The following is a 12854-nucleotide window of genomic DNA, read 5'->3' on the forward strand; positions in this document are numbered from 1 at the left end:
GGGGGCGTGGCCTGAGGATGGGGGAGGGACGCGAGCGACGATGGGGGCGTGGCCTGGCGGAGGGGGCGTGGTCTGATGGGGCGTGGCGGGGGCGGCGCGCCCGCGGGTTTGGCCGAAAAACGTCGTTTTTTTCCCCTCGAAAAGCGGCTCCGTCGTCACCGCCCGCCCGGAGCGCGGATCCCTGCGCCCCCCGCAGGGGAAGCTGAGGCAGCGCCCCGTGCCCACAAATCCTCCCCCACGGCCGGAGACCCCCCCCCCCCCGCCCCGTGTCACCCGCTCCGGCTGCTTTGAGCCCACCCGCAGCTTCACTCCCCCCGGGCCGGGGCTGGGCAGAGCCCGCGGGAGGGGACGGGACGGGACGGGACGCTGGTGTCACCTCCACGGGGTCCCACGCACCCTCCCACCCCACCCACTCGGGGTGTCCAGACTCCCAGCGCAGCCCCCGACCCCCGACAGACAGGACAGACCGAGGGACAGAGCGCTGGGGTTTTAATGGGGGGTGCACAGCTGGGGGTCCTGGGGTAGGGGGGCCCCTAAGTGCCAGGGTGGGCGCAGAGCCCAGCCCGCCCCGGCGAGCCCCCTCGGGATGTGGGGACACAGGTGGACGTGTCCAAGTGCTGGGAGGTGGCAGCGGCGGGACCGGTCCCCGCCTGTGTCTGTCCATGGGGCTGTGTAGGGGTGTCCCCTCCTTCCCGGGGGGAACAGGAGACCCCGCTGTCAGCTGGAGGGGACCTGGCCTGGCTTGGGCTCCGCTGTGCCGTCTCCTCCTCTGGTGCCAGCTCGTGGCCATCAGTGACCTCGGCGTTGGTCCTGCCATCCTGGGTGACACCGACCTGGGTGGGCAGTGAGCCCTGGGCTGGGCTGTCCCCAAGGGGGCTGGTGGCACTGCCACCGCCGGGAGAGCCACCGCCATCGGCACTGCCGCGAAGCTCCGTCATCTCCCCCGCGCCACCGTCCTCCGGCCTCTTCCGCGGACGCCCACGCCTCCGCTTCGGCAGGGCGGTGGCATCACTGCCGGCCAGCTCTGGGGGACGCTTGGTGGCCTTGGGGTGCTGCGAGTCCTGGGGGCCGGGACCCTTGCTGCACCCCGCGCTCCGGGGGTTGCAAGGGCTCTCGCCCGCGGGGACGCCCACGCCAGGCAGCAGCACGTTGAGGACGGGGACAGCGGCTGGCTGGCTCAGCAGCCCCGCTGGCCCGCTGGCCCCCGGGGCCAGCCCCAGGGGCAGGGAGGGGGAGGCCGTGCCCACCGGCAGCGGCAGGGCCACCTTGACGGTGCCCCCCAGGGGGGCAGCCGTGATTTTGGGTGCCAGGACAGGAGGGGAGGAGCGGATGGCAGCGGCACCGGGCGCCGTGGGTCGCTCCCCCGGCGGGATGCGGGGCAGGAGCAGGGGCAGGCGGGCGACCAGGGCGTTCACCTGAGGGCTACTGGCCGCCCTGGGGGGCTCCGGGGGCTTCTTCTTCTCAGGCCGGGGTGGGCCGGGGGGCTTGGGGCCGCTGTCCTTCTTGAGCTGCGGGCAGAGAGTGGTCTTGGGAAGGGGGTGTTGTGGCTGATTCCCTGAGCGTGCCCTCTCCCCCACGGAGTGGGGGATGTGGGGGTCCGGGCTCGCCCCAGCTCTGGGGGGGGGTCTCACCTGGCCCTGGCTCCTGTCGCTGCTCTCGGGGGTGTCCAGCCCGTTCTTCTTTGCCGTCAGTGGGGGCCGACTCTCACGGTGGATCTTCTCCGTGCTCTCTGCAGGTGCACAGAAGGTGACAATGGGAAGACACCCCCGCTGCCCACCCCCGTGTGGGCAACTGGAGAGGGGACACCACATCCTGGGGGGGACCCCAACAGGACGAGCAGGGATGGAGCTCCGTCCCACCCACCTGAGACCACCATGGCCATGACCAGGTCGGCGCGGGCCGAGCGGGAGCTGATGATGTGCTGCTGGATGAGGAACTGGGCCACCTCCACGATGTTGTTGAAGGAGCGTTTGAGGATCTTCTCAGCCCAGTCGCAGGTCAGGGCGCAGGCCGCCTCCATCACCTCGCTGCTGTAGGACTGCACCAGCTCCGTCAGCTCCGACTGCTGCCGGCGGGACAAGCCGTGAGCCCCCACGGAACCAGATGGGACACCCAGATGCAAACGGGGCCCGATCCTGACATGCCTGGGCAGGCAAGTCCTCGACCACCCCGGGGGAGGCTCATGGGACAGAGCAGAACCTGCTCCCAGAGAGGGCATCCCTCCACCTTCGTTAGATCTAACGAGCGAGGAGCTTCGTTACCCCAGACCGGCGATACCCAAGCCACATAGGCAGCAGAGGACTTACGGTCTCCGTCACTTTGAGGTCCAGGCTGGGCAGGGGCGGCAGGCTGACCACCGTCTTCCTCCGGATCCCGCTGTAGCAGTACGTTTGGCAGGGTTAAGGCCTTTCGCTGTCACACGGCTGGGACGCGTCGGGTCCCAGCTCGAAGGGGTGCGGCTGCAGGGCTCACGACAGGCTCATCCTGGAGGGGTGACAGCAGCCACCAGCTCCCCCCAGCCTGCCCCGAGACTACGGGGCAACCCTGAGCCCTCCTCGGACAACCGAGCTGAACCTTCAGGAGCCGAAAAAACAGGAAGCTACAAAATACCACCTCATGCACAGACTTATAAATGGGAAAAACTGGAGAAGCAGTGCTGTCGCCACCAGTCCGAGCAGCTTCCCCGGCCAGCTGGGCTTGCAGAAGGATATTTAGACTGGCCTCGGCCTCCCAGCCGTCGGGCTTTGATGTTGGGGAAGATCTCCCGGATGATCTTGCCGAAATTGGCGGCGCTCAGAGGGCGAGAGCAGAGGTTGTCGCAGTATCGCCTGCCGGAGAGAGCCGCGGGTTAATGCCATCGAGCCCTTCTGGAGGGGCCTACAAGCTGGAGAGGGACCTTTTACGAGGGCATGTAGCGTTGGGACGAGGGGGAACAGCTTCAAACTGGAAGGGGGAGATTTAGATGAGATCTGAGGAAGAAATTTTCCACTGTGAGGGGGGTGAGCCCCTGGCCCAGGCTGCCCAGAGAAGCTGTGGCTGCCCCATCCCTGGAGGGGTTCAAGGCCAGGTTGGAGGGGGCTTGGAGCCACCTGGGCTGGTGGGAGGTGTCCCTGCCCAGGGCAGGGGGTGGCACTGGATGAGCTTCAAGATCCCTCCCAATCCAAACCATTCTATGATTCTCGCTGCCCTCCAGATGCACCCGCTTCTCCCTGCTCATGTAGCTCCTTTCGAGAGCCCAAGGTTGGGCTGGGCCATTCCCAAAAACCCCCAGGCGCCCACTGCCCTCCTGACCGACCTCCCCGCCAGCTGCGCTGAGGAAGCCCGGCCCCATGAGAGGCTCCAGGCGCTGGGCCGGTCCCTGCGCTCACTTGTAGGCATCGTAGACGTCCTGCTTGGGCAGGCAGGTGTCCGTGTGCTCCTCCAGGTGGTTCCGGATCCAGTTGCACGCGTGCATATACTCAGCCGTGGTCAGCGAGCTCAGGTCCAGGCTACTGCTGCTCCGTGGGAGCCCCAGACAAACACTTAATTAGCGGAGAAGTGGCACAAGCAGGACAGGAGAAGGCAGAGCTGTGGTTATCTCTCCCCAGCCTCCCCAGTCTGTGTCCCCTGCCACCACCCCGACAGCCCCTGCTCTCCTCGACGCGGCCCCGGCACCCACCTCTTCTCCCCCAGGCTTGGCCCCGACGGCAGCTGGAGGTAGAGGTAGAGCTTGTCGTTGTCTGAAAACTTCTGGACATCTTGCTACGATCAAAGGGTCCACCGGGAGGGGGAGAAGGGACCAGAGACAAAGAAAGGTTAAGGATCCAAAGGAAGGGGGTGGAGGCAGCGCTCTCGTTACCCTCGGAAGGGCAGTAACTGCTGGGGCACTGAAAGCAGAGCAGCTGTGGCAGCACGAACGCAGCCTGCGCGCGAGGGAACCAACTAAACGAAGCCACAGGAATGGCCCCTCGAGGCGACACGGAAGGGTTGTCTCACGCAGGACTGAGGGAGTGGGTGCCACCCCCCTGGGCAGGGTGACCAGGGGCTTCTCGGGGCGAATCCCCGCAGCCAGATCCCGACCTGGTGGGAAACGGGATCAGGCAAAACCCCGGGGTCAGCTTTGCTGGAGAGGAGAGAGGTGGAGATGCACCATTCCCGCCCCCTCAGCCCAACGTACCGCAGAGACACTCACCAGGATGGAGTCGACCTTGTTCTGCACGGATTTGCTGGGCGGGACAGAGAGGAAAGGCCTTAGCGCAGCGCAAGACGGCACCGGGGCATCCCACAGCCCACCCAGCTCTGCCACGGCCACTGCCCGGGGCTCCCGAGGACAGCACCGTCCCCGTCCCTTCCACACCCGCCACAGGCACCCCGGCAGTGCCAAGACGGGGACACCGGAGCACCGAGAGCCCAGGGGTCAGCGCAGCCCCTTCTCCCTGCGCACCCACAACCAGAGCTGCGTGCTCTGCCCTAACCCCAGCAGAACAGAACGGGCATAAAGCCACATCCCACAGGCTCGGAGCAGACTCATCTGCGCGACCGTGAAGCCCTGAATTGATTTTGCACCCAAAACAGGCAGACAAAAACCCAAAACAGGCGGCAGCAGGGCTGGGTGTGTACAGCACCCAGCACGGGGCCGAGCCAGGCCGGAGGCCATGGCACTCCGCAGCGCTCATCCCTTCGGTCCCTGGGGCTGCCAATTAATCGAGCTTATTAAATTAACCCGCATTTGATAGCGCTGGGATTAACTGGAGGAGCTGCCCTTACGAGATGGTGCTCTTCAGCTCCTGCAGCAGCGTGCTCGACTCGGTCGTGCCGCCCCGGGAGCTGCCGGGGGACAAACTTCCCTTTTTGGCAACCCGGGTGCTCAGCTCTTCGTCAGCCATGACATCTGGTTCCTGTCAGGAGGTGAAAGCCAAAAATTCAACCCCAAAAAAAGGGGAAGAAAATCCCTTCAGAGCTCCGCAGCCCGGAGCTCACTCGCCCCCCAGCCCCTGTCCCAGCCCGGCCCACCGATGAGCTCCATCAGCTGGACACGAGCCACCAAAGATACAGAAATGTCCCCAACAGTCCCAAGGGGGACGTCTCCAGCAGCAGAGACTGCCACCGGCTCTGGGTACCCCGTTCTTGGCAGGGGACAGGGGTGCTGGGGGACACCGGGGAACGGCCCTGGCCCAGCGTGCCCCCAGGACGTCCCTGTAGGGCTGAGGGTGTTGAGGGGGGCCGTGACAGTCCCATGGATGGTCCTGGATGCAAAGCCCCAGCAGCCTGGGGACAGCAGAACAGGGATGATGGGGGCAGCAGAAGGGCAGGTCCTCAGGGAGATGGGGACAGGGACATCAGCAGGGCAGAGGTCCCCAGGGGCATGGGGACGTGGGACAGCAGGAGGGCAGGTCCCGAGGGACAGGGACACCAGCAGAGCAGGTCCCCAGGGGCGTGGGGACACGGGACAGCAGGAGGGCAGGTCCCCAGGGGATGGGGACAGGGACACCAAGAGGACAGAAGTCCCCAGGGACAGGGACACCAGCAGGGCATGTCCCCGGGGACAGGGACACCAGGAAGGCAGGTCCCCAGGGGCATGCGGACAGGGACACCGGCAGGGCAGGCCGACGGGGGCCGGGGGTGCCGGAGCTCCGTGACAGCGCAGCCCGGCCGGTGCCGGGTAGGGCGCGGGGGCTCGGGGACAGCCGCGTCCGGGGCCGGGGAGCGGCGGGCGGGGCCCGGCGGGGCGGAGGTGGCACCGGACGGAACGACCCACCTGCGGGCGGCTGCAGCCGGGGCGAGCCCGCCTCACGCCGGGCAGGTTCGGGCCGGTCCCCTCCGGTTCCCTCCGGTCCCCGCCACGTGCCGCTGCCCCGCGCGCAACAGGAACTGAAAGTGCTGCGCCCACCGGGACGCGCCCGCGGGCCCCGCCGGCCGCTTTTTTTCTGATTGGCCGCCGCACCCCCGGTCAGCCCGGATACCGCGCTCTCCTTTAATGTGATTGGTCGCTTTGGCTTTCCTACCCGGATACAAGCGGGGTCGGCCTCCTGAGTGGCCGCGGGCGGGCTGAATTCTGCCTAGTAACAGGCTTCTGATTGGCGGGGCGGGAGAAGGAGGAGGAAGCAAGAGTGGAAACGCGCCGGTGCACGCGCTAGTGCGCGCGCCACGCGTGGGCGCGCGCGTGCAACATGTGTGTGCCAGCGCATAGCGTGTATGTGCACACGCGTGGGGGGGGGGGTGTGTGCACACGCGTAGTGTGTGTGTGCACACGTGTGGGGGGTGTGTGCGTGCACACACGTGGTGTGTGTGTGTGTGTGCGCACACGTGGTGTGTGTGGGCGCCTCTGGTGAGAGATACCGGTTGTTTGGCGTAAATTAGGGAGTTTTAATTAGCGTAAAGGGCCCAGGGGCTGGCAGGGCGCGAGGGGCCGGGGGTCGAGCCCCTGGCGTCGAAAGACAAAAGAGTTTTCGAAAGTCGAAAGAGGTTTAGTGGTGTCGTGTCCCCGGTTTGGTCACACGTTTGTTTTTCGGCTCCTCAAAACAGTTCAAGATTTGAGGCGGGGAGAGCTGCGGCAGAGGAGGAGGAGGATGACAACCTCTCGGTTTTATTTAAGCAAGCGCAGGACGCACGGGTCTGAGCGTGAGGAACTCCCCCAGCCCTCGTGCGCTGGGGTTTCGGGGTGCAGAGGGGCTTTGGGGGTGTCTAGACCCAAATATCGGAGGTGCAGTCCCCGCCGGGGTAGCGGATCTCGTGCGCCAGGCAGGGCCCATCGGGCTCCTTCCCAAAATCCACCAGGAAGCTCCTGTTGACCGTCAGCCCGCCCTGCACCGTGTCCACGTCCAGCTGCAGCATGACGGAGCCATCCCTGCAGGGGAGTGACAGCGGGGGTGGCTGGGGGGGACCTGCCCTGGCCCCCAAGGAGCTGCCAAAATTTGGTCCCTGGGGCTGCAGGGTCCGCGCCTCCCACCTGACGAGCTGCCACCATCATCCTCGTTTATCCAGGTGTCCTTACCTGGGGAGGTCGGGATAGAACTGCCTGTCCCAGGCGCTGTAGAGGGACGTGGTGACGTACAGCCTCTTCCCGTCCAAGCTGAGCTGGATCATCTGGGGGCCCCCCGGAACCCTCTTCCCCTGGGAGCGGGCGGAAGAGCAGAGGTGCTGCAGGACCGGGGGACGCCTCCGCCTCCCCCAGACCAGCAGGATGTCGTGTCCATCCCATGGGATGTGGTGGAGGAGAACCTCCCGGACCCGCTCCCCACTGCTGCCCAGGCTGGGATTTTTGGGGGGACGACTGAGCTCACCTTGATGAAGAACGGGTCTGGCTGGCTCTGCAGCTCTTCGTCGCCGCACACGGTCACGGGTCCTCCCTTGGCGATGCTGCCACCCACAAAGACCTGCAAGAGAACACAGGTCTGGGTGGCCAAGACAGCAAGGAAGGGCTGATCCCAGCCCAGGAGCCGGAGGAAAAGCGCCGGGATGCGACCAGGAGCCGTCTGCGTCCTCACCTGTCCCACCAGCTTGGGCTGGCGGGTGTTGGAGATATCGTACTGGCGGATGTCTCCGTGCAGCCAGTTGCTGAAGTACAGGAACCGGTCATCCAGCGAGATGAGGATGTCGGTGATGAAGCCTTGGGGAGGGTACCACAGAGCTGCACAAAGGGCCAGCAGCACCGGCAGCGCCTGGGGGAGCTGGGGAGCACCTTGGCACCCAGCCCGGGGGGGCACTGACCTGGCATCTCCGGCAGGAGCCATCCCTCCACCTTCTTGCTGGGGACTTGGATCACTTTCTCGGCCGCCCAGTCTCCTCGCTGCAGGGACAGAGCATGGCCCCGGGGGGCTCAGCGTGCGCGGCAGAGGCAGGAGAAGACGTGCTGCCGGGGTGGATGCTCCGTGTACATGTCCACCACCTCTAGTCTCTGGCGGCAGCTCAGCTATTTTGCCAGCTGTGGGAAACCTCACCTCTGGCTCTGCAGAGCCATGGGGGAGACAGCCTCTGGGACATGAGTAAGGGCTTTGGGCGCCAAAATCTTGTCTAATTTTCCAGCTGGATTAGCTGGTTTGGTGAAAGGTGTTCTCTCTCCTCACCTGGTTCATCATTACACACAACAGACACTGAGAGAATATTGCTTGGGCTGTTGTAAATCCACAACAAAGGTATAAATAAATCTCCTTCAAATTAAATCACTTCAGCCTAAACTGCTGCCAGTCAGAACAAGTCCTGCGGAGAGATTACCCCAAGCCAGCGCCTGTTCTGGGCGCAAAGAGGCCGTGTGTGCATCGGTGGGGAGCGGGGCCGGGCTGGGAGGATGGCGGGGGCTGCGGGCAGAGGGATGCTGTGCAGAGCCGCGTGGCTCGGTCACCTGAGGGGCAGCAGCCCATCTCCACCAGCCCCGGGGGAGCACCTACCTCCGTCTTGTAGAAGCGGTGGATGGCGCTGCTGATGGTGCAGCCCACGAAGCCCTCGGCGGCGTCGGGGTTGTGGAGGAAGCGGATCTCCAAGGGCGCCGCATCCTCGCCCACGTCGATGGCCTGGACGTAGGTGTGAGTGGTCCAGTCCCAGACGTTGAGGCGGCGTCCGTAGCACCCTGGGAGGGGGAATCGGAGGGGCTGCTGCGAGGCGCAGGGTCTCGAGCAGACGTGCCACGGGTTCCTCAGCCCTTGGAGCTCCCCAGGGGCAGCCCCATGGTCCCTGCACCAGCACACGCTGGTTGCTTCGGACCTTGGCAAAAGCCACGGGAAGGTGCCCAGCATCCAACGGGGACCATCTCGCTAGGACTGGGCTGGGCAGTTTAACCTTTGAGGGGAAGGTGGGCTGAGATGGGGCTCCACCCTTCATCCCTACGGCCAAAATCCAACCCCACGTGCAGCTCAGCGGCACCTTTTATGGACTGTCTTGGGTTGAAGCTCTGGTGCTTGCATCTAAAGGGTGTTCACAGTAAATGGGCTGGGCTCGTCTTTTTTAAATCCCCGCGATCACTAGGAATTGGTGTGAAATTAATTTTGTAAGCAAACCATCTTGCACAATTTTACCTACACCCATTAGAGTGACAGCTCTCACTGCCAACAGAAGAGGGTTGAAATTTGGCCTTCTTGGCGGTTCTGCCCAGCGTCTCTGGCCTGGAGTATTGAAACAACTGTTTTCTCACCTTTCTTCAGGTCATTTGGGTCAAACCCATATCCCAGGCATTTTGGGATTCCCCATTCAGTGCTGATCAGGACGTTATGGCGTGGCTGGTACCAGAAGTCATAACCCATTGGGGGGACCTTGTCCCCTTTCTCCCAGTTCCCCTTGATCTCGAAGGTCTCTCCATCCAGCAGAATAAAGCCACCTGGCGCAAAACCAAAACCACGTGGGTAGTGAGGAAATCATCCAGATTAACAGTTAACGTGTTGTAAAACGAGCAGCAACAGACAGATCAACCCTTGCTGAACGGGCAAAGCCACCAGGACGTGGGGACTGTTCCTCCTGTCCCAGCACCCTCTCCCTGGGGAACTGGGGGGACTGGGGTACCTTTCCCGCTGCCGGCCGGGTCTCCCAGGGTGCTGATCATGATTTCACCGCTGCCCAGGCAGTGGGAGGTGTGGGGGTAGCCCAGGTTGCACTTCCAGAAGACGTCCTCTGGGTTGACAACCTGCCGGGGAGTTGGCAGCCACCGTTGCATCCCCTGCGCCAGGCTGTCCCGGGCAAGTAGGACGCCGGTTCACAAGCCCAGTGTCACCCTGCAGCGTGGCCGAGCAGCTCCTGCCTGGCCTCAAGATGGGACTTGCCGAGCAGCCAGAGGGGCTGAGGGCGCGTGAGCCGGGGCAGAGTGTGCACGGTCCCACATCCCCCGGCATGCCGGCACACGGGGTGGCCGTGGCGCTCGCCCGGAGGAGCCAACTGAGGCCACTGGCGAGGCACTTGCACACCCAGGCGCGGGACAAACCCCAGGCAGGTGCCCGGGGCTGCTTCGGAGACACACGCCGCAGGCGAGACATGGGCTGTAAACCTGACAGGCAGTGCTGTGCCTGGCGCCCAGCGTGCCCTTGCCCCCTCCGGTGTGTCCTCGTCCCCACCGGTGTGCCCTGGTCCCCTTCAGTGTGCCCTCGTCCCCTCCTGCATGGAGCTGGATGGAGAGCTCAATATTTGCACATCAGCAGGAGACCATCCAACTTCCACAACCCTGGGAGGGGCTGTGTACCCTCATCCAGACATCAGGGTCCTGCTAAACTCTTAGATGTACCCCAGAAGCCACAATCCCAGACCTTTAACCTTTAATGTGCATTGGTATGACTTCCCGGGTACCTTGAAAAGCCTGGGAGCTCGCAGGTCAGTTCCCACGTCCACCACGTAGATGCGGGAGGAGATCAAGCTGGGGAGGATCAGGCGGTTCCGCTTCTTGGTGGCGTCCCCGAAGCAGCTGCTGCAGGCATTCCAGCCCGAGTGGTGCAGCTCATCCCCCAGGTTGGGCATGGCCAGGCGGTGGATCACCTGCAAAGTCCCAGCCCCGCTTACACTGGTCTTTCCCCCGCCAAGCGCAGGATGGCACTCGGGGAGTGGGGGAGGCAGAGCGGGGAGCTCAGTGCGTCACGGACCCCACCGTAGCGTCAGGATGCCCCCAGTGAGCCTCACCCCGCGGAGGGGAGCGATGGTGCCCAGGGGATGCTAAGGATGGGGCGCGAAGGGGATTTTACATAAATTTCATAAGCACAAGAAGGCTCAGACTCCTGGGGACAACTGGACAGGCACCACCAGCAGGTTTGGAGAGCAGGAAGGACAAGCACTGAGCTGTTTCCCGGGCCAGTTTAGGACCGAGATAAAGCGTTTGGTACCTGGCAATAGCGCGGAGATTTGGGGTTGACATCCACAGTGGCCAGAAAGTCGGGTTTCTTTCTCCCGGTGTTCCTGTAGATGCAGGGCACATACACAATCTCCTCCCGGGGACCTTTCAACACAGAAACGTTGCATGAGCATCAGCAGATGGAATAAAAACCTCGTTTGACGGAATCTGATGGAATAAAGACCTTGCAGGAGTCTCTGTCCAGAGAGGGTCTCCCTGCCAGGGAGCCGGTGTGTTCCCCCGCTCTGTATGGGGCAGCTGGATCCCCATCTCTCTGCCGTCCCAGGGGCACAGGCTGGGCTCGGCTGGGAGGGGGCTGCCCTGTGGGGATTTGGGCTTGTTCAGTCTGAGCGTGTCCCTGCCCTGGGAAGGGATCTCCAGACCTCAGAGTCCCTGAGGAACTCCACGGCTTTGGGATCACCCCATGCCTGCGAGGACATGCCAGCCCTTCCCCAGTCCTATCAGTCACGCAGATCAAACCACGTCGTGTCTCATTTCCATCACATCTGCGCAGGAGAAGCCTTAAAGAGACATAAGTGCTACGGCAGAATGCTTGCCAGACTAAAGTCAAAGGCAGAAAGCCCTCCAAGCCCCGGTGCAGTCCCGTAGCCCAAGCAGTGAAAATCTACCATGCCGTGGTGGCACAAGAGCTCCCTGTTTGCAGAGCATCCCTCTGGGAAAGGGAAAGGGCTCTGCCCTAGGGATGTCCCTGCAGCAGCAGCGGCTCTGCCCCTCTCCCTGCTCCCCAGAGAGGAGCTGCTGCCGACCGCGAGTGCCGTCAGCTCTGCTGGGAAACGGCTTTGCTCCGGGACCTGGGCACTGCCCAGCCCTCAAACGAGAGCATTCAGACCCCACGGCCCTTACCGCTGCGGAGGTGGTACTCGCTCGCCGCTGCGTCAGGATAAAGGTCTGCCAAAGCGAGGGCTAGTGGGGAAGAACTGGTTTGGGAAATGCTGAGGAAGAGAGAGCGGTGGGAAACAGAGACAGAGAGGTGATTTGGGACCTTTGGATTTGGTCCAGGGCAGGTAATGGCTGACTCTGCAACACGGTGCCTTTATAAACCTTTATACAGCGCTGCCTGTGTCAGCCGAGGGGTCCCGTCCCTGCGGCTGCAGTGGCACCAAACGTCAGGGAATGGGATGCAGCTAGAGAGCTCCCATCCTCAGACACCCCCCGGGGCATCCCAGGGACACCGAGGAGCTTCTCGACACCCGCTGGGCAGCCCAACCTGCCAGGGGTCTGCACGGAAGAGCTTTTGGGTGCCAGGGTTACTGAAGCAACCAGATAGTTCCCGAGGGAACTTGCCAGAGCGGCAGAGTCAGTGGGATTTGTGCTGGTTTAAATCACCGACCAGCCCTGCCAACACACAGGGATGTTTTAAAGACTCCTCTCTCCATTGTTCTCTTGGTTCAAAGATGTTTCAGGGAGAGGACTCACAGATCATGAGCAAGCTCCGGAGCTTTCTAAGGTTCCGAGGATATGTTTGCTAAGCCCTAGAGAAGAGGATTAAGGGAGGGATAGCTGGAGATGATGCATTCATCGGCCTCCTCACATCAGAGCATCGCTGTTTCAGCAAAGTGTCCAGACATGTAAGGAAGCAGCCCGTGAGGCTGGTTTTTATACAAGGAGGGTTTGTCACGGTGTGATCCCAGCCATCAGGAGCAGAATACAATGAAAAATCAGGATGGGCCTCTCTCCCTCCCCAGGTTTAGCTCTGGTGCTGGTGTCATGGGGCTATGGCAATACAATTGCCTCTGAAAAACTTAAAAATCCCATTTGGTTTTGCACAGGGAAGTCACAGGTGACTTTGCTGCAGGCTGTGACCCATCCCAAGCCATCACGAAACATAAAAAGGTTTGTTCTGACACCAAGCTGTCATTATGCCACTGATGTTTGGCTCCAGGACAGGCCAGAAGCAAAACCATCGCTTCCCTAATGCTTGCTAGGAGAATGGAGTTAATTGATAACGCCCTCTCGAAAGCATTGTTTTAATCTTCACCGAAATCACAGACAGTGCAGGGCTCTTCCCTGCCCGCCCTGGATTTCAGACTTGCCTTTCATCGCGTCCAGAGGC

At 62.9% G+C, this 12854-nt stretch overlaps 2 protein-coding genes across 8 annotated transcripts; both read right to left on the reverse strand.

The window, feature by feature from the left end:
• Positions 1 to 487: 487 nt before the first annotated feature.
• Positions 488 to 6167, reverse strand: RFX5 (regulatory factor X5). 7 transcript variants are annotated; one of them, XM_063356985.1, is made up of 10 exons: positions 5738 to 6167; positions 4747 to 4877; positions 4172 to 4205; positions 3659 to 3741; positions 3369 to 3494; positions 2712 to 2828; positions 2307 to 2388; positions 1864 to 2065; positions 1632 to 1729; positions 488 to 1508 (listed from the first exon to the last, which is right to left on the reverse strand). In XM_063356985.1, the coding sequence occupies exons 2-10, from the start codon at positions 4863 to 4865 to the stop codon at positions 534 to 536; spliced, it is 1836 nt and encodes a 611-aa protein (XP_063213055.1). In that variant the 5' UTR covers positions 4866 to 4877; positions 5738 to 6167; the 3' UTR covers positions 488 to 533. The 7 variants fall into 7 exon arrangements, with proteins under 7 accessions (XP_063213055.1, XP_063213054.1, XP_063213051.1 ...); XM_063356984.1 differs by having other exon boundaries at positions 488 to 1526; XM_063356981.1 differs by having other exon boundaries at positions 488 to 1526; positions 1864 to 2062; positions 3369 to 3521.
• Positions 6168 to 6250: 83 nt separating this feature from the next.
• On the reverse strand, positions 6251 to 10890 carry LOC134525777 (methanethiol oxidase-like). The gene is made up of 9 exons (XM_063356987.1): positions 10773 to 10890; positions 10246 to 10431; positions 9472 to 9592; positions 9107 to 9289; positions 8367 to 8545; positions 7690 to 7768; positions 7467 to 7588; positions 7263 to 7355; positions 6251 to 7092 (listed from the first exon to the last, which is right to left on the reverse strand). The coding sequence occupies exons 2-9, from the start codon at positions 10411 to 10413 to the stop codon at positions 6970 to 6972; spliced, it is 1068 nt and encodes a 355-aa protein (XP_063213057.1). The 5' UTR covers positions 10414 to 10431; positions 10773 to 10890; the 3' UTR covers positions 6251 to 6969.
• Positions 10891 to 12854: the final 1964 nt, after the last annotated feature.

Source organism: Chroicocephalus ridibundus, chromosome 21 (genome assembly GCF_963924245.1).
Source record: "Chroicocephalus ridibundus chromosome 21, bChrRid1.1, whole genome shotgun sequence".
In the NCBI taxonomy this organism is placed as follows: domain Eukaryota; kingdom Metazoa; phylum Chordata; class Aves; order Charadriiformes; family Laridae; genus Chroicocephalus; species Chroicocephalus ridibundus.

What these genes read in the sequence shown, in the direction of transcription:
- RFX5 (XM_063356979.1), bottom strand. Translation starts at nt 4,865, where the DNA reads ATGGCTGACGAAGAGCTGAGCACCCGGGTTGCCAAAAAGGGAAGTTTG. An exon ending in GGAGGCCGAGGCCAGTCTAA is followed by an intron (nt 2,389 to 2,711) that starts ATATCCTTCTGC and finishes ACCCTGCCAAAC; the next exon opens with GTACTGCTACAGCGGGATCC. An exon ending in GCGACAGGAGCCAGGGCCAG is followed by an intron (nt 1,527 to 1,631) that starts GTGAGACCCCCC and finishes CCCCTTCCCAAG; the next exon opens with ACCACTCTCTGCCCGCAGCT.
- LOC134525777 (XM_063356987.1), bottom strand. Translation starts at nt 10,413, where the DNA reads ATGCCCAACCTGGGGGATGAGCTGCACCACTCGGGCTGGAATGCCTGC. An exon ending in GAGCTCCCAGGCTTTTCAAG is followed by an intron (nt 9,593 to 10,245) that starts GTACCCGGGAAG and finishes ACTCCCCGGCAG; the next exon opens with GTTGTCAACCCAGAGGACGT. An exon ending in CAGACCCGTTCTTCATCAAG is followed by an intron (nt 7,093 to 7,262) that starts GTGAGCTCAGTC and finishes GCCCGCTCCCAG; the next exon opens with GGGAAGAGGGTTCCGGGGGG.